Here is a 27,924-nt window from a genome sequence, read left to right on the forward strand (position 1 = left end):
AGCTCATTAAAAACGACCCAGCTTCATTTCCAGCTCTCCCCATCAGTAGGGCCACATTCCCAGGCTGCCAGCACCCCAGCAGGATATTCCTGAACATCTCATGTGCAGACCCCGTGCTGGGCCCCAGGCACTCAGAGGTGGCTGGCAGACTCCCCCTCCTTGAGCTTCACAGATGGGAAAGGAGACCAGCTAGTGAAGGGCAGTCACAGCTCAGGGGGAGTTTGGAGTTAGCCCTTCCTGGCCCATGAGAGCGCAGTGTGGCCGGGATAACCCTGCACAGCCTTGCAGATCCCCAAATGGCCGAGCTCCTCCAAGCTGACTTGCTCATAGCCCCTCTCCAGCACTCGTGTGTTCCTGCCCTGAAATGTCTTCCTTCTTCTTGGGTGCTCTGCCCAGATGCAGGCCCTGGCCCCAAAACCTGCCTGAACCTGAGCTCTGGTAGAGGCACTCTGCTCCCCTCGATGCTATCCACCTGCCTCTCTTGGTCTGGCTTTTCCTGCCCACTACGTCCTGTTCTCCTGTCCTCACATCCTGGCTGCTCACCATGCCTGGTGGCCTTTCTAGGGCTAGGCACGACTGAATTTTGTGTTTCTTTGGTCTTTGCTCATGGTTCTCAAGACTTTCTGTACAGGCCATTCTCAAGACAGGTGGTGGTGGACATCCTGGACAGGGGGTGGTGAAGGCCTCAGAGGAGGGATCAGAAGGGCTTAGCCGGGGAGTCCCAGGAGATAGGGGGGCAGTGAAGGGATGAGAAGGTGGTCAGGAGAGCCTGGCTGTAAAGCACAGCAGGGGGCAGGGGTTTGGTAGCAGAGGGGGCTCAGGACCCGCCCTGTCCCTTGAGCAGTTGTGTGACCCAGGCCAGCCTGTCCCTGGTGGGAGCTTGGAAGGAACAGAGACGTGCCCTGTTGTGTGCGCCTGCGTGTGCTCTGCTCGCGTGTGTGAGGGGTCAACGTGAGGCACGTAAGGCCCAGGTTTGGTCCACACTGCACTTCAGTTCAGCTTGGCATCAGCTGGCTCCAGGATGCCCTGTGGGAAGGGGGGCCCACACACCCGGGCTCCAGCCACCTGTGTCATCCTGTCTCCATTCCCAGCCAGCTTTGAGCCTCTCCTAGCATCAGTGGGGAGTTCATTTTGGAGGGAACAGGACACTTATAACCCCCGTGGCTTCAGACGCGGGGTAGGTGGAGGAGGGCTTCAGTTTCAGCAGTGCAACTCCATGTCTAGGCATCTGGGATGGGATCACCCTCTGGTGTCTTTGTGCTCTTCATTTGTGAAATTCCTCCCTCTCGTCCCTGGTGGTTGATTGATGAGCAGTATGGGGACTCAGGTGAGGCAGGTTGCCACACCCCTCTGGTCCTCAGTTCCTCCTCTGGAGATGTGGGGTGTCTTGGTTCCTCCAGCTCTGATGCAGGGGCCAGGCCACCCTCCCCCCAAGGAGTCCAGGACGGCTCCTGGCCAGCCGGCGGGAAGGACAGGGGCTCAGGCAAAGTCTGGCATTCATGTTTATTGGAGGGCAGCTAGAGTGAGGTTTGGAGGCAGCGTCACTCCTCGTCATGCATTTTTTGCTGAGAAAGAATAAAAGGTGTGAGGGAGCAGCTGGTGAGAGGAAGGAAGGGTGTGGGGAGAAATCTCCAGGGCTTTCAGGGGCCTAAAGGGAGATGCCCTTAGGGGGAGAGGTTCAGGCCTTGGGAATCTTGGGGTCCCCTTTAGAGGTCTTTGTGGTATAAGTGGGGTGGGACTGGACTTTCTAAGGAGGTTCCAGCCTGTAGGGGGCTTGTCTGAGCAGGGGATGCCCAGGTGTGGGGGCTGTGCGGTCATGGGGGTGAGTAGTAGGGCCGGGGGAGGGACCCACCTTGGCGCCGATGTCGCGACTCTTGGCCCGAAGCTTGTTGACCTGGGACTCAGCAATGTCCGCCCGCTCCTCCGCCTCGTCCAGCTCGTGCTGCACCTTGCGGAACTTGGACAGGTTGGTGTTGGCCTGTTCCTCCTGTGGGGGTTCAGGGGGATGGGAGGATGAGGTGAGGGGGTGCCCAGGCTCCTAATCCAGGGGCTCGCTGTCATCTATCACCCATGTTCCTGCAACAAAAGTGTCCTGCTCCTGGCTTGGCACCCTCCACAAAGGTGCCTGGCACCTTACCCAGTGCTCAGAATCCAGGCTACCCACTGCCCAAGAGGAATCCCATGCTGCCTGGTCCGCCCCCCTCAGAATCCAGCTTGACCGCCCCTGTCCAACTGCGACCCGGACAGATGCTCCCCAACCCCTGAGGGTTCCTGCACACGTATGCTCATCAGCAACTCACGTCCGCACCTCTGTGCTCACTCGATGTCTTCCCCACCATGCTGTACCTGCTCAGGCCCCTTTCCAGGCCCAGTTCCCCTGCCACCATCCAGCTTTCAGCACTGGCTGGCCCTCTAAGCTGCATTAGTAGCTGCACTGCTTTCTCTTGGGCTCACTGTTTGGTGGATTATAAGCAGCTTGTGGGTAGGTCCTGAGTCAAATAAGCTTTGCTTTTGTTAACTCAGGAGTGCCTGCCACAGCTCTGAGTTTGAGAGTTAAAGTGAACAGCAATCCCTCCATCCGGGTCCCACACTGGGGTGGACCCTTGTCAGCTCTGACACATAGGAAGTAGAGAAAACCATGAACTCACCGCCTCCTCGGCCTGGCGCTTATAGGCCTTGACCTTCAGCTGCAGCTTGTCCACCAGGTCCTGCAGCCTCAGCAGGTTCTTCCTGTCTTCCTCCGTCTGGGCGCAGATGGGTGGAGGAGGCCAGTTTGGGGGAAGGAGCAAGAGCAATCATCTTTCCCTCCCTCACGACCCCATTCTCTTCCCATGCCTCAGCTGCCCCTCCCTCCCATGGGCCAGGCCAAAGAGGTTGTGCACAAATTTCATCTCTGAGGAGACTTATAGGCCAAAGGGCATGGCAAAGTTCTCACACCAGGATCTAAAAAGCAAAGAAGGCTGTGGCCCTGAGGTGAGAAACAGGAGGAGGGGCTTGGAACCAAACGGGATTTCTTCATTTGATAATGTGGAGACGTGAGGGCTGTTCCAGATCTAATCTGGAACACCAAAGATGCTCTCGGCAGTGGGTCTAGAGTGACCAGAGAGGACTCAGGAGGAAAGCAGAAAGAAGAAGGGATTATCATAATCCAGATCATTCTAATTATCATAACCCAGTATACATTGTTCTGGGTCAGGTATTGAGCACCAGGATCAATGGTTCCTATGTCACTTGATCACTCCTGATCACTGCTTCTGCTAGGATGCTATTTCTATTTACACCCACACAACACACCTGCAGTTCTCATTTGTACCTCTTTCCCGTGCCTCTCATATCCAGCTGTCGAATGAACCAACACCTCGTTTTTTTTTGTCCTTCCTACCCAGGCATATTGGGACGTAATAGGTCAAGAACAAAAGCTCTGAGCTATGCAGATGGAAGGCTTAGACCATTCTGGAATCTTCTTTCTCTAAGGCCTTCTATCTGTTGTCCCAGGAGTTCCATGGAAGATCTGAGTCTTTTCCCATCCCTGATTTTATCACTAAATGCCACACAACACCCCTGCCTCTGAGGCAGGTGGAAAGATGCCTTGGACGGTTCTGAAGCCTTCATGGTAGCACTTCAGGTTATTAAACACCTGGGAAAATGCTGGTTCAGGAGCTTTCAAGAAGTAGAAGCAGATTCTCCCTTTGCTAAAAAAAAATTCATAGACTCAAGCCAACCTGTCTTCAGAGAATGTGAAAGAAAACTAATCCCAAGACAGGTTCTCAAGAGGCAGGTGGCAGGGGGGGCTCTGCCTGGGGCCGGTGTAGGTCAGGGGGTGGGGCAAGGGATACATTTTCACGTCTACTTCTGAGGGCGTGGCCCCAGCGCCCGCACCTGGTATGTGAGCTCCTTGATGCGCCGCTCGCTCTTCCTCATGCCCTTGACCGACTCCACGTTGCGCTTCTGCTCGGCCTCCAGCTCGTTCTCCAGCTCCCGCACCCGGGCCTCCAGCTTCTGCAGCTGCTTCTTGCCGCCCTTGAGCGCGATCTGCTCCGCCTCGTCCAGCCGGTGCTGCAGGTCCTTGATGGTCTGCTCCATGTTCTTCTTCATGCGCTCCAGGTGCGCACTGGTGTCCTGCTCCTTCTTCAGCTCCTCCGCCATCATGGCGGCCTGCACACGGGAGAGAGTGTAAAAGAACAGGGCCCGGGGTTGGGTCGGGGGGCCTCTTCTTTCCCATAAGGGCCACCTCTTTCTCATCCTGACATTTGGTCCTGGAGGCCCTCAAGCCCACACAATGGCAGAATCACAGTTGTTACAGCACAGTGGCCTGGCCTGGACCCAGAGCCCTCGCTTGAGTCTTTCAGGGAGGCAGGAAGGCACAGTGACTCACATCCGTGATGGCCTTCTTGGCCTTCTCCTCAGCGTTCCTGCACTCCTGCACCGCCTCCTCCACTTCTGACTGGAGATGAGTCAGATCTGACTCCATCTTCTTCTTCTGGTTGATAAGGCTGGTGTTCTAGATAAGGTAAGGGAAACTGTTGGATGCATATACTTTGTTACATGATTCTACACATTCATGCAGAGAAAATGAGAACTAGTCATTTTTTAAAAAACATGTCTTGCTTTTAGTATTTTCCTTGTTTTGTACCTGCTTCCTTTTTTTCCAATGAAAATACATGCACTCTAGACATTATACGTAAAATGACTCAGTTCTGAAGACTTCAAGCAGGAAAGGGTCTGTAGCTCTACTCCTGAGCTCTTTAGTAACATGTCTACGTAGGGGAATGAAAGGAAATTCCAAGGAATCCCTCCTTGCAGGGAGTTCCAAGAAAAACAGGTACACCTGTTTTAAAAGGACTGTATCCTGGAAGAGACTGTAGTTATAGAAAGAATGTAATGACGTAAGGAAGAGAGGATGATGTCAGTGGGTGATGTCATTCCCATATGTACTAGATTATGGAACAGAGTTCCACAGGACAGTGCAGTAAGATGGACATAAAAACTCATTGCTGAATATAGCTGAAAACAGTGTATATGGGATTGCAGAAAAATGGTGCTCTGTGGACTTGCAAACAGATGTGTGTGTTAGTGGCTCAGTCATTCAACTCTTTGTGACTCCATGGACGGTAGCCTTAAAGGCTACTCTGTTCATTGAATTCTCCAGGCAAGAATACTGGAGTGGGTAGCTATTTCCTTCTGCAGGGGATCTTCCTGACCCAGGGATGGAACCTTGGTCTCCCGCATTGCAGTCAGATTCTTTACTGTCTGAGCCACAAGGGAAGCTGTCTTTAAACTCCAAAAGTCCCATTAATAGAGCAAATTGAGGCTAGCTTTTACGTTTAGACCCCTTTCTCAAGGTAGTAGTTCTGCAGCCATGACTGACAGATGTCAGTTGGTCCAAGAGAAGAAAATAGTGTATGATCCTGGCTGGACATACGCTTTCTCTGGGCATCTAGTTCAGAACCTCGCTAGACATCCTGTCTCTGGCCTTCAGCAGGTTTCCCCTAGCTTCCTCGCCTGGGAGTGCAGCAGCTGCACCCGCTCGCTGGTCTCGATCAGCTCCTGCTCCGCCAGCTTCCGGGACCGCTCCGTCTGCTCCACCAGGGCCCGCAGCTCCTCCAGCTCGGCCTGCAGCAGGTTGTTACGCCGCTCCACGATGGCGATGTTTTCCTTCAGGTCATCGTTGGCACGGACCGCGTCGTCCAGCTGGATCTGGGTGTCCTGCCGGGGATAGGGGTGATGTGGGAAGGCCCCCATCAGAGCCTCCATTTGGGATCTGATACCCCTCTCCCTGTAGTCACAAAGCTCATGTTAACCTCAGGAGACACATTCAGGTCTCCAGGCCCACAGGCGGGATTGGTCCAAAACATGCTCCTGATCAGTTCTCCTCCTTCAAGCCTCCAAATCCAGGAGGTTGGTGCCCCCCATGCTCTCATATTTGTTAGCCCAGGACCCTTTCCTCGGGCCTTCACCATTCCTGTGAGCAACCCTACTTATCCCTTTCGGAGAGCCCTCACTTCTGTTACCTTCAGATGGGCTTGGGCAACTTTCAGATGCTTCTGGGCCTCTGAGGCTGTCCTGTTAGCTTGGCTGAGCTGGATCTCCATCTCGTTGAGGTCGCCCTCCATCTTCTTCTTCACCCGCAGGGCCTCGTTGCGGCTGCGCGTCTCCGCATCCAGGGAGGTCTGCAGGGAGTCCACCACCCGCAGGTGGTTGCGCTTGGCCTGCTCCATCTCCTCGTCCTTCTCTACCAGCTTCCGCTCAATCTCTGCCTTGATCTGGTTGAACTCCAGCTGGGCCCGGAGGATCTTGCCCTCTTCATGCTCCAAAGAGGCCTGGAGGGGAGAGGGACCGCAGGGCACAGGGCACGTCAGGGAGGGAGGCCGAGAGGGTACAAGGTGTCAGCTGGAGGCAGCGAGGCAGGACCTGCATCCCAGGCCACCTGGGTGCTGTGGGGGAGGACATGCTGGATACCCTGGGGTTCCTTCATCAAGGAAATGTTTTGACCTCACAATTGCCAAAATGCTCCAACATTAACATTGCATGATCCTGACCCATCTAAAATATCATAGAAAAGGATTTCTACAACTACAAATTCAAACATTTCTCTTTGTTTCCCAAGTCCCTCAACCTATAGTGAAAAAAGTCAGAAGCCCCAAATCTCAGGGCTATCCCTGTGCTGTGCTATACTGTCACTGTTGTGTCTGACTCTGTGATCCCATGGACCTTAGCCTGCCAGGCTCCTCTGTCCATGGGGATTCTCCAGGCAAGAATACTGGAGTGGGTTGCCATGCCCTCCTCCAGGGGATCTTTCCAACCCAGGGATTGAACCCAGGTCTCCTGCATTGCAGGCAGATTCTTTACCATCTAAGCCACCAGGGAAGTCCCAGGTTCTTAAAAATGAACAGTAAACAGTGGCTAATATATATTGAATTCTTAAGTGCGTTACCTCGTTTAATCATCATAACAGTCATGCGTAAAAGATCCAACCAGTCAATCCTAAAGGAAATCAGTCCTGAATATTCACTGGAAGGACTGATGCTGAAGCTGAAACTCCAATACTTTGGCCACCTGATGCGAAGAACTGACTTATTTGAAAAGACCCTGATGCTGGGGGGGATTGGGGGCAGGAGGAGAAGGGGACGACAGGGGATGAGATGGTTGGATGGCATCACTGACTCAATGGATGTGAATTTGAGTAAGCTCTGGGAATTGGTGATGGGCAGGGAAGCCTGGCATGCTGCAGTCCATGGGGTCGCAAAGAGTTGGACATGACTGAGTGACTGAACTGAAAATGTTATGAAAGTATGAAAGTGTTAGTCACTCAGTCGTGTCCAACTCTTTGTGGCCCTATGAACTGTAGCCCACCAGTCTCCTCTGTCCATGAAATTTTCCAGGCCAGAATACTGGAGTGGATAGCCATTCCCTTCTCCAGGGGGATCTTCCTAACTCAGGGATCGAGGTGTGTACAATTAATGCCATTTTAGAGGTTAAGGAACTTGCCCAATGACACAGTGGAGGTCCTCAAGCCAAGTTTCAAACTCAGATTTGTTTGACTCTGGAGCTGACACTCCCACCCCCTGTCTGAGGAGTTGTTATGATGGCCAGGTTTCAACTTTATAAACCCAGTGGGAAAGAAAAACCTATGATCAAGCTGTGGCATTTTCCTCTGTGCAGACTCTGGCTTTGGAGGTAGTAGTGGGTACTGGGTATGTGACTTCGGACTAAGAAAATGATCTAATAGAGTTTGTCTTCCGTCAACATCATCCCCAGGTGAGGGAGAGTAGGGGGTCAGAGACAGGAGGGTGATGATAGGTGGGTAGGAGAGGGTAAGAGGCAGGGGTCCAGGCAGAGCCAGGCCCTCACCTCGGCCTCCTCCAGGGCCGACTGCAGCTCTAGCTTTTCCACCTCCAGCTGCTTGCGGACCTTCTCCAGCTCGTGCATATTCTTCCCTCCTTCTCCCAGCTGCTCAGTCAGGTCGGAGATCTCCTCTGTGGGAGGGGCAGGCGGCTCAGTCGGGGGCTGCCTGCTCCCGTGCGGGAAGGCCTCGAAGGGCCGCGGGGCGGCGCCACGTGCGGACCCTCCCTGCCCCGCCCCTCCCGGCCTGCGCCCGCACCCTGCAGATTCTTGTTCTCGCGCTTGAAGGTCTCCAGATGCTCCAGGGACTCCTCGTAGGCGTTCTTGAGCTTGAAGAGCTCGGTGCTGAGGGAGCGCGCCTCTTTCTGCGAGGACTCCAGCTCCGACTGCGACTCCTCGTACTTTTGCTTCCACTCGGCCAGGATCTGCGGGGACCCAACGGACAGAAGCGGCTCAAAGGGCAGCCCCGGCCCCACCTCTGGGACCCAGGTCCCCCTCCTAGGCTCAGCTTCCCCTAGCCTCAGCCTCCTGGGAGGATGTTCCTGACTCCCGCCTGCCGGCCTGCTCTGCCCCCTGGCTGTGGCCCGCAGCCCGAGCCCACCTTGTCGAAGTTCCTCTGCTTCTTGTCCAGGGCGGCGGCGGCCGCGTTGGAGCGCTCGACGTCCACCATCAGGTCCTCGATCTCGTTCTGCAGGCGGTGCTTTGTCTTCTCCAGCGAGGAGCACTTGGCGTTGACGGCCTCGACGGCCTCCTCGGCGTCCTGCAGCCGCTGGGCCAGCTTCTTCCTGCCCAGGGTGGTTGGATGTGTGTGTGACTCTGCCTGGGAACGGTGGTGCCTTGGGACCACCCCTCCCAGAACTGCCAGATGGGAAGAACCAGGCCCCTCCCCACAGCTCCTTGGGATGCTCTGGAAGCCCAGCTTCCAGGGAGCCAAGGCTGCGGGTGCCTAGAACAGTCTCCTCCCTACCCGCAGCGGCCTCTGGGTGGCAGTCTCCACCCCTCCCCACCCAGGCTGATCGGCGATAGCTCCTCTGACCAACAAGCTTTTTGCTCGTCTTATACGTGAGCATCAGGTATAACCCGGGCCAAAAGCTCGCCCGTCACAGGAAGTGAGTCGGGGCCAGCCAGGGGTCACCCAAGAGCGCAGGATCCAGGCTCCCTCCCAAGCACCTCTGTTGCCCACCACATTTCTCCCCACTTCTTGTCTTCCTTCTTAAATCTGCCTCCCACGCCCACTCTGCCTGTCTCCACCAAGGTCCTCTTGCCCCTTCCTCTCTTAGAATTGGGGTGGTGGCGCTGCCCGGGACTCACTTGGCCTCCTCCAGCTCCTCGGTCCTCTGGATGGCGTCCGTCTCGTACTTGGTCCTCCACTGGGCCACCTCTGAGTTGGCCTTGGACAGGACGCGCTGTAGCTCGGCCTTGGCCTCAGTCTCCTCCTCGTACTGCTCCCGCAACAGGTCACAGTCGTGCCGGGCGGACTGCAGTGCGTGAGCCAGGGCGTTCTTTGCCTGGGAGGGGCGGAACCAGCAGGTGGGCTCAGCCTCTGGGAAGGTGGGAGGGAAGACCCTCTCCCCATTTTTTGGATCTTTTCATATCTATGACCTTGAATCAAATCTCAGCCTCCTTCAGGGTGAGGGCTGGTGGTGTGGAATCTCAACGTCTTGAGGTACCTTCCCAGTTTGCCTACCTCTTCCCATGTAAGAACGGAGGGGGACTTCCCAAGTGGTCCAGTGGCTAAGACTCTGTGCAGGGCGCCTGGGTTTGACCCCTGGTCTAGAAACTAGATCTTACATGCCATAGCTAAGAGTTTACATGCCACAGCTAAAGATTCCACAGGCCAAAAAAAAAAAAAAAAAAGAAGATTCCCTATGCCGCAAGTAAAGATGCCTTAACTAAGACCCGGTGCAGCCAAATACTTTTTTTTTTTTTTTTTAAGGGAAGGAGTGATGTTTGGGTGTGGCTTAGCTGAAGAGAAGAGCCTGGCCTGAAAGTCTTTCTATTTCGGAGGCCTATCTGTAGTCTCCAGCCTCACTCCAGCCTCCATTCCTGAGGTTGTTTGCCCAGGGTGGCTCTCAGTCCCGTCCACTGCCCACCCAGCTGGCCTCACCTTGCCCTCCTCTTCCAGTTGCCTCTTGAGGTCCTCCAGCTGCTGGGTGTAGGACAGCTTCCCTCGGGTCAGCTGGGAGATCAGTGCCTCCTTTTCCTCCAGCTGCCGGGACAGCTCACCTGCAGGTGGGAAGGAGGGTTTGTGGGCTAGGGAGGGGGGCAACTGATGCTCTGTCCCGGGGCAGGCACAGGCCTGGTGCGGGGCACCCACCGTTCTCGGTCTGCAGCTTGGCTCGCTGGGTGGAGAAGTCGTTGAGGGAACGCTGGGCCTCTTCTAGCTTCGCCCGGTACTCATTGGCCTGGTCCTCCAGTGTCCGGGACATCTTCTCCAGGTTGGCCTTCAGATGGTATGGGACATGGGAGAGGTGAATGTGGGAGGGGTTGGGTGGATTGGAGGAAGGACAGGTGGGCCAAGGTGGGGGAGAACACAGAGGTGGGGGGATAGGGGAGGCGACGGGTGGAGCTGGAGGGGCACAATCTGAAGAGGATGCATGAATTAAAGAAGGGAGAGGTGGTGAGATGGAGACGCAGAGGGAGGGCAAGGTGGGTGCAAGGGTGAGAGGGAGAGAGACCAGAGGGTGATGAAGGGAGTGAGAATAAGATGGCAGAGAGAGGAAATGGAGGGAAAGTACCCTGCGATGCGGTGAGGGAGGAGAGGGTGAGGAGAGGAGAGCCGGGCCCACCTTGGCCTTGATGATCTGCTCCATGTTGGACGTGACGTCGTCCAGCTCCAGCTTGAACTCGCTCTTCTCCTTCTCCAGCTTCTGCTTCACACGCTGCAGGTTGTCGATCTGCTCACCCAGCTCGGCCACGCTGTCGGCATGCTTCTTGCGCAGGGCGGCCGCCGTGGCCTCGTGCTGCAGCGTGGCCTCCTCCAGGTCCCGCCTCATCTTCTGGAACTCAGCTTCGCGCTTCTTGTTCATCTCGATCTGCACGGATGTGGCCCCGCCGGCCTCCTCCAGCCGCTCGCTGATCTCCTCCAGCTCCCGGGACAGGTCTGAGCGCAGCTTCTCCACCTTGGCCCTGGCGGTGCGCTCAGCCTCCAGCTCCTCCTCCAGCTCCTCTATGCGTGCCTGGGCAGGACAAGGGGGACTCAGACCCAGCACCTGGGTCCCTCCATTGGAGCCCCCTCCCAGGGCTCTAGAAGGCTCTTGGCCAAGATGCCCAGGTCCTGTGGAGCTGTGGTTCCCACCAGGGGACATTCTGTGCCCCAGAGGACAGTTGACAAGGTCTGGAAACATTTTTGATTGTCATGACTTGGAGAGGAGGTGTTGCTACTGGCATTTAGTGGGCAAGGCCAGGGAAGCTGCTAAACATCTGATAACGCACAGACTACCAATAAGAATTTGGGTGAAGCCGTACCTTTAAGGCATTTCCTGGAGGGGCATCTCAGACCCAATCTGACCATCTCTCGCCCTGAATCCTGAGAATCTGTGTTCAGAGAGGGATCTTGAGATCCCGTGAGATCCTGAATCTCAGAAATTCCACAGATTCACTAGACTCTGCTAATGATAAGACGGGAAAGCTGGTGATTGTGTTTTACAAATATTTACAATATGCCTCAATCAAAAACTTTTATAATCTTCTGAGTTAACTACCAAGTCTAATCAACCTATTCCTAGCTCTCTGGAGCTTACTGTATTTATGCCCATGGCTGGGTTCCAGCTTGACTGTTCCCTTCCAGGCCAGGAGAGTGCTAGCAGGATGCCCTCTTCGGTATCATGTTCCCACCTCATTATTTTTGGCCTTAGCCTTGGCCCATCTACCTTTTGACCTGTTGTCTGACTAACCAGGAGCAAAAGGGAGGTTTGGTGGCGTCCTTTCACCTGTGGTTATGAGTGGTGTTGATGGAATGTGTATATGTGGCGGTGAGGGGGGGGGGCGCGGCTCCTGGGAGCAAGAGAGACAAGACCATCATACCTCTGCTCCCAGGATGGGGCAAGAGCTTGGACAGGAAGAAGAAGGAGCCACAGTGCATTGCCAGCATCTGGTGAGGATAACTGCACTGTTGTTCTGGGTCCAAGAGGCTGCCCAGACCCAGGGTAGAAGAACCTGGGGATGTTCTAATATTCTGGCTAAAACCCAGAAAGGGCACCCAGGAAGATGGGAGGTAAGAGCATCACTGAAAGCAGGCTAGCCCCAGAGCAGCCCCCAGAGGAGTGGAACTGTGTTCATGTGTCACTTGCGGCCTGGACCCTCAGCCTGAATGCGGAGGGGATATTGGCCCCCTCCACCAGCTGCGATCTCTTCAGGAAATGAGGGGGTCAATAGCTGAGTTCCCTTGGCCTAGGAGTCACTGTGTCCAGATGTGGTCATGCAACTTTGAAATGATGAGGAGAGTACCTGCCTCCCTTGCCTCCAGGGCTCTTCTGACAAACACAGGACTAAAAGCGCATTAAAATTTAGGGTGCGTGAAAGGCAAGGGAGACTCTGGCTGTTAATTCAGTCTCCTCCTGCAGAGGGATAAGAAAGCCATGGGCAGACAAAAGAACATCTTGCAAGGGGCTGGCTGACTTCTGTAACCTGAGCTATACTAAAATCACATGTATGTATCGCCTCTTGGTTGGCAAAGTGTGTTCCTATACAGTATCTCTTCCAGTCCTCTGCAAGGCAGAGGTCATTAGTCCCATTTTACAGATGAGAGGAGAATCTGAGGTGCAGGAGGGGAAGTGACTTGCTCAAAGCCTCAGGAGTTGACTCAAGTGCTCTGTGGGGATTCAGCCCCAGTTAGTGGCAAGGCAAGTACCTGGGAAGAATAAGAACAGAGCTCCCTGTGAGAAGGGGCTCCATGAAGGCTTTTCTCTCCCCCACAAGGGGAAAGCAGCACCAGAGGAAGGGTTAGAGGCGAACCAAGCCCTACCAATGCTCCCAGGGCAGAAAGCCCACCGGGCTTCCCTGGTGGCTCAGACGGTAAAGAATCTGCCTGAAATGTGGGAGACCTGGGTTCAATCCCTGGATTGGGAAGATCCCCTGGAAAAGGGCATGGCAACGCACTCTAGTATTCTTGCCTGGAGAATCCCCATGGACAGAGGAGCCTGGCGGGCTGCAGTCCATGGGGTCACAAAGAGTTGGACATGACTGAGCTACTAAGCACAAGAAAACCCATTAGGCAGAGTATAGCTCAGCAAGAGAAGCTGTTTTAGTAAGTATGATCCCCACCCACCTCCCCAAATAGCCCAGATGAAATAAGACATTATTGGTCTAATGGGGGAAGGCTGATGTTCCCAGGTGGCTGGAAGTCAGGGCTCGCAGGGCCTCTGGGTAGCTCAGAGTTCTAGATACTGTCTAGAACCCTAAGCAGCTCCTGCAGCCCCAGCTGTCTCACCGCCATTGAGCTCCCCAGTGGCCACACCCAGAAGAACCTCACCTGGTTTTCCTTCAGTTTCTTCTGCAACTGAAGGGCCAGTGCCTGCTCATCCTCAATCTTACTGTTCAGCTGATTAATGTCAAACTCCTTCCTGGAGAAGAAGGAGGTGACAGGTGGTTTTCTTTTCTCTGCCCTCATCCTCTCCTCCTGCCTCTGCATGCAAGGACCACTCTTCTTCCTCTGGCCCCCAAGAGTGAAGGCAGGGGAAGGGCTGTGATTGACCTGCTTGCTCCCACTGTGCCCTGGGCAAACTTGGCCAGAGGCCTTGCAGCACCCTGAGCTTTAGCCGTCAGGCCAGACACCCCCAGGACCCCCTCCCGGCCTCCGTACGCGCCTACTTCTTGAGCTTTTCTTCCAGCTGCAGTTTGTCATTGTCTAGGTCCATGATGCTCTCCTGGGTCAGCTTTAGGTCACCCTCCAGCTTCCGCTTAGCTCGCTCCAGGTCCATGCGTACCTTCTTCTCCTGTTCCAGGGATCCCTCCAGCTGGTGGAGAAAGTAAAAATGAACAGGGTGTAGAAAACCTGAGGTCCACAATACATCCCCCTCTGCTCCCTTCTAAACCCAAAGTCCAGTGGGACTGGAAGTCAAGCCAGCAGAGTCATCCTGGCAGACATGAAGGACTCAGAGACCCAGCCTAGTGAAGAACTGTAGAAAGAAAGGGGCTTTCACAGGTGGCTCAGTGGTATAGAATTTGCCTGCCAATGCAAGAGCTACAGGTTCAATCCTTGGGTCAGGAAGATCCCCTGGAGGAGGGCATAGCAACCCACTCCAGTATTCTTGCCTGGAGAATCCTGTGGACAGAGGAGCCTAGTGGGCTACTGTCTGTAGGGTCGCAAAGAGTCAGACGCAACTGAAGCGACTTAGCATGGGGAGGAAGAAAGGGCCCCGGGTGGGATGGAAATTAGTTTTAGGGATTGCAAACCCCTTGCCATTGGCATTGCCTGCAAAATTCTGACCTGAGAGACAAAAGGAAGCATGGTTGTTCCTACTCACATCATCCACCTGCTGCTCCAACTTGACTTTAGACTTGGCCAGGGTGTTGACCTTGTCCTCCTCAGCCTGAAGGTCATCCAGGGCCTGCTGGTGGGCCTCTTGCAGAGCTTTCTTCTCCTTGGTCAGCTTGGCAATGATCTCATCCAGCCCAGCCATCTCTTCTGTCAGGTTCTTCACCTGTTGGCCGAGAACCCCATCCCCCCCAGGGTCAGACATCACCAACCTGGAGACATCTATGGAGACCTCCAAGGCCAAGGGCCAGGACCACACTCAGGTCTGGGAATCCTGAGACTTGGTCTGGATTCAAAGGGAGCTGCCTTCACCTTGTTCTCTGTTGCGTGCTTCTCCTTCTCCACCTTGGCCAGGGTCAGCTCCAGGTCATCAATGTCCTTCTTGAGCTCAGAGCACTCATCTTCCAGCTTGCGCTTCTTGGCAGTGAGCTCAGCGTTCATCTCCTCCTCATCCTCCAACCTCTCGGTCATCTCCTTCACCTTTGCCTCCAGCTGGATCTTGTTCTTGATCAGCTGGTCACAGCGCTCTTCCGCATCATTCAGGTTGTCTTGTTCCTGAAAGAAGAGGACAGAGAGGAGAGCTGGTGATGAAACAGAGGAGAGATCCAGAGTCTTAGAGAGAGCTGAAGCTTGGAGTCTCATAGTCCCTGATGATGAGATGGGTTAGGATCCAGGGGAGGGGGAAAGAGAGATGGTCTCACCGCCTGCACTTGGAGCTGCAGGTCGTTCTTCTCCTGCAGCAGGGACACCATCTTTTCCTCCAGCTCCTTGCGCCGAGCCTCCGACTTCTCCAGTGTCTCTTTGAGGCGCCCAAACTCCTCCTTCATGGTGGCCATCTCCTTCTCTGTCTCTGCGCTCTTCAGCAGTGGTTTGATCTTGAAATAGAGCTTCATCCAGGGCCAGTTCTTGACCCCCATGAAGGCCCGAATGTTCCACTGGATTACCAGCAGGGCATCCCTGGCAAAGGAACATGGAGGCAGGGAGCCGCACTGTGAAGGAGAACTTTCCAGTCATGGGGCCAGCTGCACTGGGATCCCAGCACATCTGAACAAGTTTTTGGGCACCTGAGGGCAGGGACCTGTTCTCGCAGCCTTGATAGGCAACCCCACCTCAACATTACCACACTGAGTATGGAGTTGCTCCATAAATGTTTATTAATTGATCAATTCAACAAAAGGGCAGTTTATATCTTCCTTACTGGGGTAGTAGTAGCTATGGAAGCGACCAGTTATAGCATCTCTACTGTGTTCAGTGTTTCTAATCTCCTAAGAACCTCAAATATGTTAAGAACATGGTATTCTCCATTTAAGAATGTCTATAATGTACATGTAAATTATGAAGAATGAAGCAAAATTATTTATCTATGAACTCATCACCCAGACAAGAAGTAGAGCATTGCCTTCATTGATGCTACTTGTAGACTTCACTCCATCCCCTTTCCGGTCCTTTCACCAGAAGTAATCACTACCTTGAATCTTGTGTTTTTCATTTCCTAACTCTTTCAAAAATATTTAAACCATATGTGTATGTATTTTTAAACAATGTGTGTGTATGCTCAGCCACTTCCGACTCTTTGTGACCCCATGGATTGTAGCTTGCCAGGCTCTTCTGTCCATGGGATTTTCCAGGTAAGAATACTGAAGTGGGTTTCCATTTCCTCCTATGAGGTATCTTCCCAACCCAGGGAAATTCCCTGGGTTGGGAAGGCTCCTGTGCACCTCCTTCATTGCAGGAAGATGCTATTTTAAAATTATTACTGAGTCTTATAAAAATTGCATCACACTATATGTATCCTTCTGTGACTTGCTTCTGTTAACTCAGCAATATGCTTTTAAGGCTCAAATGTATTGTACCATATAGTTGTAGTCGCCTCCTTTTCATTACTTGATAATATTCCCCAAATGAGTATGCTACTATTTACCCATTCTCCGGCAGATGAAAATTCAGATTGTTTCCAGATCTTGGCTATTTTGACCAATGCTGCTATAAAGATTCGTTTTTGTCTCATGTTGTGAACACCTGCAGGTATTTCTCTGTGGGAATGCACTTAGGAGTGGAAAGCTATGTAACTGTTCAGCTTTCAAAGAAAATGATAAATTGTTTTCCAAAGAGATTGCACACATTTCCCTGGTGGCTCAGACAGTAAAGAGTCTGCCTGCAATGTGAGAGACCCGAGTTTGATCCCTGGATCCAGAAGATCCCCTGGAGAAGAAAATGGCAACCCACTCCAGTATTCTGGCCTGGAAAATCCCATCGACAGAGGAGCCCAGCAGGCTACAGTCTAGTGTTTTAAAATGGTATCTCGTTGGAATTTTAATTTTCATTTCCCTATGGGGAATTTTCTTTTTTTAAAAAGAACTCAAAATGAGACCCCAACTGGTCAAGTCACTTGTCCAGACCAGCTAGTAAGTGATGGAGCCAGGATTGAACTTAGGTCTTTTGGCCCACACCTCTGGGCTCTGCTTGTCTGCCCCTTACATCTCTGAGAGTGTGTCTCCCTTTCCCCCCAGCCTCACCTGCGCTCCAGGATCTTCTTGAACTCAATGCGCATGAGCTGACCCCGGGCTTGGGCCTGGATGCGGGTGATGATGCGGCTCAGCCTCTCGTCCCGCATCTCCTCCAGCAGCCCCAGCAGCCCCGCCTTGAAGAACACCTGAGGGCAAGGGGTAGAGCCAAGGGGGCTGCAGCCTCAGAGAAGGGTAGCCAAGGGGGAGGGAGAGGGTGGGAGACCCTGGCTGAGCTTCCCAGGGCCCCATCACCTGCATACGCTAGACCTGGGAGTGAAATGTGAAAAACAAGACAGAAAAGAAGCTGGGTCCCAACTCTTGGTTGACACGGGAAGCCAGGAGTCAGGGTGCCTTCCGAACTCTCAGCCATTTCACTCAGTGTGGCTGGGTATCCTACACCTCCACCCTAAGGGCCTCCAGACTCACCTTAGTGTGGCCGAACTTGTACTGGTTGTGGTCAATGTCCAGGGAGCCCAGCAGCTTCTCTGTCCCTTTCCTGCTGTCAATGAACTGACCCTCGGGGATGGCCGCTGGGTTCAGGATGCGATACCTGGAGGGAGGTGCCTGAAGTTACCCATGTTCTGCACTGATTTGCTCTGCCCGCAAAATCAAGGGGCTTCCCTGGTGGCTCAGACAGTAAAGAATCTGCCTGGAATGCTGGAGACCTGGGTTCATTCCCTGGGTCAGGAAGATCCTCTAGAGAAGGGAATGGCTACCCATTCCAGTATTCTTGCCTGAAGAATTCCACGGACAGAGGAGACTGGCAGGCTACAGTCCGTGGGTTGCAAAGAATCAGACACAACTGAACGACTAACACTTTCACTTTCACAGAATCTGAGGCCAGCTGCAGACTCCTCTCCCCGCAAGGCTGCCCAGGGTTTCCCTGTTCCCTGAGCCTTGCGGCACCCCAGTACCCACCTCTGCCGGAAGTCCCCGTAGAGGATGCGGTTGGGGAAGCCCTTCCTGCAGATGCGGATGCCCTCCAGCACGCCGTTGCAGCGCAGCTGGTGCATGACCAGGGGGTTGTCCATCACCCCTGCGGCAGGAAGGGAGAGGCAGGGGGTCAGCCTCAGGACAAGTGGCTGCCAAATGCCCTCTCCAGACTAGACCCTTGTGCGTCGCTCACCGGGAGCCTTCCGTTCATTGGGGATGATGCAGCGCACAAAGTGAGGATGAGTGGTTCTCAGGTTTGTCATTAGCTTGTTCAGATTCTCCTGGAGGCAGATGAGAGGTGGAGGTCAGGAGCCACAGGGACCATCCCTTTAGTCCCTGACCCTGGGCCCCAGATAACCTGTCACCAGAACCCTCTAAGGGATTGAGAGGGGATACATAACTTATGATGTGAATTCAGGCCGGTGTAGAATTTACATGCCCCAAACAACCATGTAACTCTAGCTTCTTTCCTCCCCAGACTCGGAGCATCAGGTTAAGGGTGGTGCAGACAAAATGCTCTGGGCTGGGTCTGCCCACCGCAAGTCTGTTGGTATCTCTGGGCCCTTCTTACCCGATGGAGGGCTGACACTGTCTGAAATGATGAACCCTTTTTCTTGCCTCCTTTGCCTTTACTGCTGTCCCCTAATAACAAGAGAAGGAATGATGAACCAGGGCTTGAAATCAGAGACCCTTTGAGCAGGGGCCAGGGCTATGCTGCTCACTAGCTGTGTGACTTTGGACAGTTTATCTCCAAGTCTCAGTTTTCCCATGAGGAGGAGAGTCATTCCCTTTAAATGGAATAGAGAAGATTAGAAAAGATCAAAGCTTCAGTCTGCCTCTCCACTGTTTGGCACACAGTAGGTCTTGAAATAACATTAGTGCTTTCTCCTCCCTCGCCATGCTTAGGTTTTTCCCCTTTCTACTTTTCTTCTTATATTTTACCCTCCTCATTTCAGTCCACACCCTTTCTCTTCCTTCTCTGAAGGCGAGGCTCATTTGTGCTACCGTACATTCAGCGATGCTCTCACATTCACTGTGGCCTCCTGCAGAGGATGGTGCTATGCCAGGCCTGCTGCAGTGACGCGGGTGCCTCTGGCACTGATCTTCAGTTGCTCTGAGTCTTGAAGAGGCACAGAACACGTATACCAACATCCATAACCCAGAGGGGAAAATCACACTCCCACAGAAACGGCACTGATGGGCTGCTGTGGGCTCTCTTGACGGCCCCCTCAAAGGCTCCCTCCAGCCTTTCTTTCTTTAATTAAAAAAAATGTATATATATATTTTTAAATCTGGTTGTGCCAGTCTTAGTTGTGGCATGTGGGCTCTTTAGCTGCAGCACGTGAACTCTTAGTTGCTGCATGTGGTATCTAGTTTCCTGACCTGGGATCGAACTCCCACCCCACGCCGTCGGGAGCATGAAGTCTTAGTCACTGGACCACCAGAGAAGTCCCCCTCCTGCCTTTGGAGTCACGTGCTTTGAAGCAGTGGGCCCCTGGCCCCTTGCACCTCCAGAACTGCTCTGGCAGCGGAGGGCTGCCCGCTTACCGACATCAGCGGAAGCATACGAGGAGAAGAGCGTGGCCATGAGCTTGAGGGAAGACTTCTGGTACAAGCCCACCACCGTCTCGTTGAGCGGGTCTTTGTTCTTCTCCAGCCAGCCTATGATGTTGTAGTCCACTGTGCCGGCGTAGTGGATCAGGGAGAAGTGGGCTTCCGGCTTCCCCTTGATGTTTCGAGGCTTCTGGAAGTTGTTGGACTTGCCCAGGTGGTTGTCGTACAGCTTGGCCTTGAAGGTCATGTCGGTGGCCTTGGGGAACATGCACTCCTCCTCCAGGATGGACATGATGCCCATGGGCTGAGGGGGGAGAGGAGAGAGTCACTGACCACATCCCCAGGCTTGCAGAATCCCACATCCCGACTGAGGAGAAACTGCAGCTGTGTAGCTGGCAGGCCATAGAGAGCTCGTGCAGCCACCTCATGCCCTGGTACAGGAAGCCAACATTCCTGAAAGTGAAGTTGCTCAGTCGTGTCCGACTTTGCGACCCCGTGGACTGTAGCCCGCCAGGGTCCTCTGTCCATGGGATTCTCCAGGCAAGAGTACTGGAGTGGGTTGCCATTTCCTTCTCCAGGGAATGATCCCAACCCAGGGATCGAACCCGGGTCTCCTGCATTGCAGGCAGATGCTTTATCTTCTGAGCCACCAGGGAAGCCCATTAACATTCCTGAAGTTAACCTAAATCTGAGTACATTCAGATCTGGCCTAGGGAACCTCTTCCTGCCCCAGTGGACCCAAAGAAGAGCCCTGTACTCCCAGTCCCTACCCCCAGGGCTCACAGCACAGCCCCTTCTTCCTAGATGTCCCTGCCCCAGAGAGGGATGAGGACAGGACAGAGGGATGGGAGGTGTCAGACTGCCGGGCAGGCCAGACCTGTGCCTGTATGTCAGGGAACAGTGTTCCAAAAAATGGTTAGAGGGATTCAGGTTCTGCATGATGCCCTGCACTTCAGAAAGTGTAGCAGTTTTTGACTTTTCCTGGGACAGGGATCCTACCGAGAATTTGGTGAACCCCAAGACTTCCTCCCCAGAATTTGCATACATACACACTTGCATATGCACCCCTACCCCACCAGTCCACACATGTTTTTCCATACAATCTCAGGGGAATCTGAGGCTTCCAGAAGAGCAGGGCCTTGGATCACTAGGCAAAGCTTTGTCGGGGAGGCCCCTATTTCTGACTGGTCGTGGCTGGGCTGGGGGACCGTCAGTTGCTGTGGGCTCTGCCTCCCTCTGCAAAGGCTCACTGAAAGTAAGTCAGGACAAGGAGTGTCCGCTGAGGAAGTTCCATAGACAAGAGGGCCTGAAGACAGGCTTATCCTCAGCCAACTGGGAGAGGATGGGAAGCCAATGTGTCTAGTTTCAGCCCAGGTCCTTTCCACGAATGATGCTTCTCATGGGGCGTCAGAGGGGCTAGGAGTCCCCTCCTTCACTACATCTCTCTCTTCAGGTCCACCATATGGGACAAGGTCCTAGGTGCTGGGAGAGAAGGAAAGGCTGGACCTGTATATGCCCACAATGTCACAGTGAGGGGAAGCAGGGCCTGGAGGGAGGCTGGGGGATCTGGGGACTAGTTTCCTGGGTGTAGAGGGATAGGGCTGCCACTTCGTCTGGGATGGCAGGTGCAGGGGCCCGGGTGGAGGGGCCGAGGCAGCACCTTCTCGATGAGGTCGATGCAGGCCTGCAGGTCCATGCCGAAGTCGATGAACTCCCACTCGATGCCCTCCTTCTTGTACTCTTCCTGCTCCAGCACGAACATGTGGTGGTTGAAGAACTGCTGCAGCTTCTCGTTGGTGAAGTTGATGCAGAGCTGCTCGAAGCTGTTGAACTGCAGGGCGGGGACGGGGCGGAGTGGGTCAGGCGGGCAGAGGTCTGTGGCCCAAGGAGTTCACCCAGGGCAGCGTCCAGCCTGGCAACGGTGTGGCTGGCCTCTCTCCAGTCAGGGCAGGGAGGGAGCGCCCCCTGAAGACATGTGGCTGTCTCAGGGAGCCCACGGCCTTCCCTGGGGCTTGGCCAGCAGTGGCTGCCTGTGTGAACCAGTGAGTTCACATTCTCCCAGTCCCAGGGCTCCCCACTCACATCGAAGATCTCAAAGCCGGCGATGTCCAGGACGCCTATGAAGTACTGGCGAGGCTGCTTGGTCTCCAGGGTGGCGTTGATCCGCGTCACCATCCAGTTGAACATCTTCTCGTACACAGCCTTGGCCAGCGCCCCGATGGAGTAGTACACCTGCTGGACATTCTGCCCCTTGGTGACGTACTCGTTGCCCACCTTCACCCGAGGGTGGCACAGGCCCTTGAGCAGGTCGGCTGAGTTCAGTCCCATGAGGTAGGCGGACTTGTCAGCATCTGGTGGGGAAAGAAAGGGAGAAACAAGCACTTTCCATAGACTGTCCTTCCCTGCCCAGGGCCACTAGGTCCTAACCCTCTCATTAAAGAGCTGCAAACTGAGGCCTGAAGGGCACAGGGCTTGCCACGGTGACATAGCCAGTGCGTGCCTGAGGCCCCTCTGTCACCCCAGACTTCCCACCACGCTGCCAGCTCGCCTCCATCTTTACATCTCCTGCGTGTCTTTGCACCCGGCCCATTGCCAGCACCGCTGTAGGCGTGTTCCCTGCCCTCATGCATCCTCTCCTCTCTCAGCGCAGGGACTGTGGCTGAAGATGTCCTCTGCTCCTTGCTGTCTTTGTCCCCAGTCACAGGATCTAGCCCAGGACTGGGCATGCTCTACAGTGAATCTATGTGTCCACCAAATTGACTTGCTTGGAAATCAGGGTTCCTAACAGTGTGTTGGTCGGCCCACCAACCATCAGCTCTCCAAATGTGCTATTCAACCTACGAACTCTATTTGTGTGTGGGTGTGCATGCTCAGTTGGTCTGACTCTTTGCAACCCCATGGACTGTAGCCCACCAGGCTCCTCTGTCCATGGGAGTTTTCAGGCAAGAATACTGGAGCGGGTTGCCATTTCTCCTCCAGGGGATTTTCCCAACCAAGGGATCGAAGCTGCAGCTCCTGTGTCTCCTGCGTTGGCAGGTGGATTCTTTACCACTGAACCACCTGGAAAGCCCCATGATCTCTATTTAGAGGAGACGTACTTGGTTTAATTTTGAGAGTTTTATGATAACTGGTGACATGCTACTGTGAAACTCAGGTTTGGCATTTGATCTGGATAGATACAGAGAGGGGATCCTTGAAGGAAGGTCAAGAGGAATATTCTCAGGTGTTTCTCCAGCCGTTTACACCGTCACATCTCCTTCTCAAGGGATTCTTGAATCAGACTCAGAGGGAGCTGGGAAGGGCTACTGCTCCATTCCACTGAGTAGGAAGCTGAGACCCAGTGATGTGGGTGATGTGCCAACACCCAGAGCTGTGTCCTGACCCCTGGCCTCCTGTCTCCCAGCGGAATATGGCACGGAGCCTGTGAGGGGCTCTCCTGAGGGCTGGGCACCCTCACATACACACTGTCTTAGTGATGGGGATACTCAGCACTCAGGTCCGTGCTTTCCTGGGCCTGGTGGAGTCTTGGGCACAGGAGGAAACCTCTCCATTTCACTTCTGCTTGGTCCAGCTGGGGTTGAGAAACTAGCGGGACTCTGAGGTGCCTCCTGTCTTCCCACTTCTCCCATGTCCCTGCCCTCACCCACCCATAAGCCTCAGGTCCTCTGGGATCCAGCCTTTTGGGACAGAAGGTGGCGTCTGGCTAGGTTATAATGGAACAGAAAGCCTCAAGTCTAGATCAGGTGGGGAGAGCCCACCCCTGGGAAAAGGCACCACCATCCGACCACCTGCTTCTCCTGCTCTGTTTTTCCTCCCACTTTCTGTATCGTGGTCCTAACATTGCTGTTGTGAATGCTGCTCCTTAAGAATCACTGAAAGGCACCCCATTTGCACGTGGCATGGAGGAGACTCTGCTCCCAGAGCGCTGTCCCTGCGTGAGAGGCAGACACGCTGCCCCCCAGGGCTTCTCAGCTTGCCCTCCTGTCCGCGAACCTTCGGTGCCGTCCGGCTCCGCCTGCTCCTCCCGCTGCTTCTGCTTGAACTTCATGTTCCCGTAGTGCATGATGGCGCCCGTCAGCTTGTAGACGCCGGCTTTCTCCTCAGGAGTGAAGCCCAGCACGTCGAAGGCGTTCTGGGGCAGGGCGAGAGAGGCAGAGTGGGTGATGGGGTGGGTGGCCCAGGAGCCCCTGGAGCCCTCCCACTGCCTCCTCACTCACGTCTGTGGCCATGAGCTCCTCGGAGTCGTCGATGGAGGCCACGGACACCTCCCCCTGAGACACGAAGGCGTAGTCGTAGGGGTTGTTGGTGACCAGCAGCATGTCTGTCCAGGCGAGGGGCAGGGCCGGGGACAAGGGGTCGGGAGTGGGGCGCAGTGGGGGAAGGGGTGGGGAGAAGGGAGGAGCAGGTAGAGAGGAGGACAGTCAGCAAAGGCCAAGGGGAGGGTCCAGAAGAAAAGGAAAAGTGGGTGGTGGGGATTCGGGGAGAGAGGGTGGCGGTGGGGTGACAGGGTGGAGGGGGGAGACAAACACAGAGGAGAAGGAGAAAAGAAGTAAAGGGAGGGAGAAAGAAGACAAGGCAGGGTGTGAAAGGGAGGCAAGAGTTGACACAGGTGGGTCCAAGGTGAAGCAGGAAGAGAAAGGTACTGTGCAGGTGGAGGGAGGGGACAGGTGAGCGGGGGCGGGGCGGGTGAGGAGGAGGAGGGGTCCGCCCTGCGCTGCTGGGCTTGCAGGGGGTGCCAGGGGCAGCAGGGACCTCTGACGGGGCTCACCCAACAGCTCTGGCTTCTTGTTGGACAGGATCTGGTAGAAGATGTGGTAATTCCTCTCAGCCTTCAGCTGGAAGATCACCCGGGACTTCTCCAGGAGGTCTGGAGTAGGAGAGGCGGGGGAAGGGCAGGTGGGAAGGAAGAGAACCAATCAGCGAAGGGGTGGAGGTCAGGGGAGAAAGGCTCCCATGGCAAGTGGAGAGAGACAGGGGAAGACTGGGTTTAAAGGGAAAAGAATGATAAGGCTGGGAGGCAGATGGAGACAGAGACAGGAGACGGAGGGGAAATGTGCCCAGCGAGGCGTGAAGGCAGAGGTGGAGGACTCTGGAGGAGGGGGCCAGGCTCCCTGCATACTCACAGGTCTCTATGTCTGCAGAAGCCAGCTTTCCAGTGGCTCCAAAGTGGATCCTGATGAATTTTCCCTGGGGGTAGATGGGACAAAGAGTGAGGAAGGGGGCTAGAAGAGAGATGGAGATCCTGGACCTCAGTGCAATCCAGAACGCCCTGGATGGTTTTGGAAATGTAAATGATTTCCTTGGAGCCCCAGTTTAGTATCATAAACAAAATAGAATGCATCCTGTTTGTGCCTCTGATATGATCTCACGTCATCCTCCCAATAACCAGCAAGGTAGAGACTACTACCTCGGTCTCACAGATGAAGGACCTGGGGCTCTTGGAGGGGTGGGGACTTGCTGGACAGATGGAAGGCTGGGGAATTGGCTCAAAAGCCCTGCTGTCCTCCTTCCGGCTCTTCCACTTACAGCGTGGAAGAGCTTTGGGAACAGTCATTAAAAAAACACAGAATGTGACCCAAGTCAGCCCGATGACTTGGTTCTGCAACAAACAGCTCTGGTGGCTCTGGGTCTCTTTCCTTGAGTTCTCAGAACTCGGGGGCCAGGCTGAGTGGGGAGGGTTTAGAGTGGGCGTGTGTGTTACATGATATCCCAAAACCAAATACAGGACGGTCAGCCAGGTGTGGACTGTTGGCAAAACTGCACCTCCACCCCTTTTTTCATCAACGCTGCATGAAGCCTGTGGGCAGTGGTCAGGTGCACTCACGAAGCGGGAGGAATTGTCATTCCTGACGGTCTTGGCATTGCCGAAGGCCTCCAGGGCAGGGTTGGCCTGGATGATCTGGTCCTCCAGGGTGCCCTGCAGAGGGGGCAGAGCACAGGGCTTCACCTCCAGGCGGTGGTGGGGAGGGTGGGGGTGGAGTGGGATGGACTGCTGGTGGTCTGCAGCTCGAGAGGGCCATATCCAGACCTCAGAGCATGCGTCTCCTGCCGGGAAGGTCTCGGGCACTGGGCTCGGGGATGCTGTCTGCACTGTTCCCCAGGTCAGGGCCAGGGGTCACCAGGTCAGCCTGCCCCCTAACCCCTCTGCGGAGCCTGCGGCCCACCTCGCACCTTGTTTGCATTGACATTGTCCTTCTTGCCACGGTCACCTATGGCTGCGATGCTGGCAAAGTACTGGATGACACGCTTCGTGTTCACAGTCTTCCCTGCCCCGGATTCTCCACTGGAGGCAACAGGGACCCATCAGAACCCAGATTCCCACTGTTTTCCATTCGAAGCTCAGCACTGCACCCTCTTCCCTCAGAGTCCTAGCCATCGAATCTCCTCCCCCAGGGCCTAGCTCCTTGCAGAACCTGCCCATCGCCGTAGGTCACTCTGGCTCTCCTCAGAGTATCCAGCTCCTGGCAGCCACAGCCTTCAACCATCTCTAGCACCCCAGGAATCAGCCTTGGCCTCCCCCACACCAGGCCCCTCTGTGCATGGGTGCTGCTCACTCACGTGATGAGGATGGACTGGTTTTCCCGATCTGGAAGAGAAAAGAGGAGAGGCAGAGGGGTCAGGGCTCAGGGCCTCGGTCTACGGTGTTGGGCTGAGGGGCCACATGTCAGGGCCGCCAGCCCACCTGTCAGCATGTACTGGTAGGCGTTGTCGGAGATGGAAAAGATGTGGGGAGGCGCCTCGCTCCTCTTCTTGCCCCGGTAGGCAGCCACCACCTCGGCATTGTACACGGGCAGCCACTTGTAGGGATTGACTGTGACGCAGAAGAGGCCTGAGTAGGTCTGAAGCAAGAGACGGCGCAGTCACGAGAAGTTGGAGGGGAGAGCCTGGGATGGGCAGTGGTGCCAGGCAGAGGCGTCCCCTGTTATGCCAGCTGGCTCCTGTCTTCCTGCAGCTAACCAGGGATGGGGAGGGAGCAGAGGGAGAGTTCCAGTCCCCTCCCCTTGAGAAAGTCGCCCTGGCCGACTTTGGACGCTGTGCAGAAGACTGCCCAGCATGTGCAGGGCTCACTCACGTAGATCATCCAGGCTGCGTAGCGCTCTTTGAGGTTGAAAAGCACCGCAGGCTCGTGCAGGAAGGTCAGCATGGCCATGTCCTCGATCTTGTCGAACTTGGGCGGGTTCTGCTGCAACACCTCGTCCTCCTTCACGGTCACCGTCTGTGGGGGCGGGGGACAGTAGGACAGACATTTCTACCAGGACCCTCTCTAGCCTTGCCCACTTACCTCCTCCCAGAACACAGGCTGTGAGCTGGCCTTGTTCCCCTGGCTCTTTTCTCATAGTGCCTGGGCCCTACCCCATAGCTTCCCACGACGCCAGATAATTTACCTGCCCGCTGTCTGTCCCTTCTTATGGATTGCCCTAGAGTCCCTGTGTCTTGCCAGTTCCCCAGACTCAGCCCATGAGCATCACCTTCCAGTCCCTGACTGAGGGTCTAGGGGCAGAAGCTCTCTGATCTTACCCTGACTCTTGGGGGCATGCTTGCGGGCATCAATTGCTAAGGGCAAACCTCGCTGCTGCTGGAGAAACATCTCACCCACCTACTCTACACTCTTCATTGGTCACTGTCAAATGGTTTGGCTGCCACTGGCCAGTTTGTCATGCCCTTGCGTCATGAGATCCTGTGAGTAGGTATTCCAGCATTTTTTTTACAGTGGAGCAAATGATCAATGATTTGCCAGTATATGGCGGCTGCTAGTGGCAGAGCTGGGGTCATAGTTAAAACCCCCAGTGCTTGTGGCCTGTTACTGCACACCACAAGGGGACGCGACAGTCAGCCAGTGTAGACAGTCGGCCTTGCAGACAATCAGTCTACCAGGCGCACGGTTCAGAGGCGCTGCTGTTGACCGGTGGCAGTTCTCATGGCCAGCATGAGGGACAAGAGCCTGTGACTTCTGAGTGCTAGTCTTCAGCCCTGGACTGAGCATTCTGCTCAAGAGTTCCTGCTTTGTGTTCACCTGTAACATTTGCTCCTGGTATTGTTGGGGAGCACTGGGGAGAGTTGGTCCATGGAGAAAACTAAGGCACAGAGTGGAGGGATGCAGGCTTGAGAAGGGAGCTTCATTTGATGCAGTGTCTGGGCCCTCTTTAGCTACATAACCCCTCTGACGAGGAAACCAGGTGAGGTTCCCTGCCTGCAGCATCCTCCCTGGCAAGGGGTGGGCATCCCTGGGGTGGCCTGGTTACACTTGCTTAGATCCAACAAGAATGGTCAGTTCTCACCCAGATGCTGGGCCCCTTGAGGGGAGCTCGTCCTGGACCCCGACTGGCTTTGGCTCTCCTCCAGAGCCCCCCAGCTCCCACTGCGCGTGGCTCCGCCCCTCACCCACCACCTGTGCTGTGTCCCACGCACCTTGCCAGTCTCCGTCTCAGCAGTGACCTTGCCTCCCTCCCGGGACAGGATCTTGGCCTTGACGAACTCCTCCTTGTCATCCGGCACGAAGCACTCGGTACGGATGTCGAAAGGCCGTGTCTGGGCCTCCAGTCGCTCCCTCTCTGACTTGCGGAGGTACTGGGCTGCCGCCCCAAAATCGGCCATCTGGGTATCGGTCAT

At 54.8% G+C, this 27,924-nt stretch overlaps 1 protein-coding gene across 1 annotated transcript; it reads right to left on the reverse strand.

The window, feature by feature from the left end:
- Positions 1,487-27,924, reverse strand: LOC106502520 (myosin-6). The gene is made up of 37 exons (XM_018054605.1): positions 27,724-27,924; positions 26,387-26,530; positions 25,997-26,153; positions 25,873-25,900; positions 25,486-25,597; positions 25,139-25,231; positions 24,438-24,501; positions 24,083-24,181; positions 23,532-23,635; positions 23,308-23,446; positions 21,397-21,665; positions 20,975-21,145; positions 19,309-19,618; positions 18,332-18,402; positions 17,954-18,041; positions 17,746-17,863; positions 17,254-17,377; positions 16,837-16,973; positions 15,022-15,277; positions 14,633-14,875; positions 14,310-14,486; positions 13,654-13,799; positions 13,316-13,406; positions 10,632-11,021; positions 10,160-10,286; positions 9,950-10,068; positions 9,154-9,350; positions 8,444-8,627; positions 8,102-8,267; positions 7,852-7,976; positions 6,012-6,320; positions 5,503-5,706; positions 4,376-4,501; positions 3,880-4,155; positions 2,649-2,744; positions 1,853-1,987; positions 1,487-1,565 (listed from the first exon to the last, which is right to left on the reverse strand). The coding sequence occupies exons 1-37, from the start codon at positions 27,922-27,924 to the stop codon at positions 1,542-1,544; spliced, it is 5,820 nt and encodes a 1,939-aa protein (XP_017910094.1). The 3' UTR covers positions 1,487-1,541.

This window comes from Capra hircus, chromosome 10 (genome assembly GCF_001704415.2).
Source record: "Capra hircus breed San Clemente chromosome 10, ASM170441v1, whole genome shotgun sequence".
NCBI classification, from domain to species: Eukaryota; Metazoa; Chordata; class Mammalia; order Artiodactyla; family Bovidae; genus Capra; species Capra hircus.

Excerpts from the sequence above, each read along its gene's own strand:
- LOC106502520 (XM_018054605.1), bottom strand. The coding sequence starts at position 27,924 with ATGACCGATACCCAGATGGCCGATTTTGGGGCGGCAGCCCAGTACCTC. Across the intron at positions 17,864-17,953 it reads CAATGAACGGAAGGCTCCCG|GGGTGATGGACAACCCCCTG; the intron begins GTGAGCGACGCA and ends TTCCTGCCGCAG. Across the intron at positions 13,407-13,653 it reads CTGGAAGAAAAGCTCAAGAA|GAAGGAGTTTGACATTAATC; the intron begins GTAGGCGCGTAC and ends CTTCTTCTCCAG.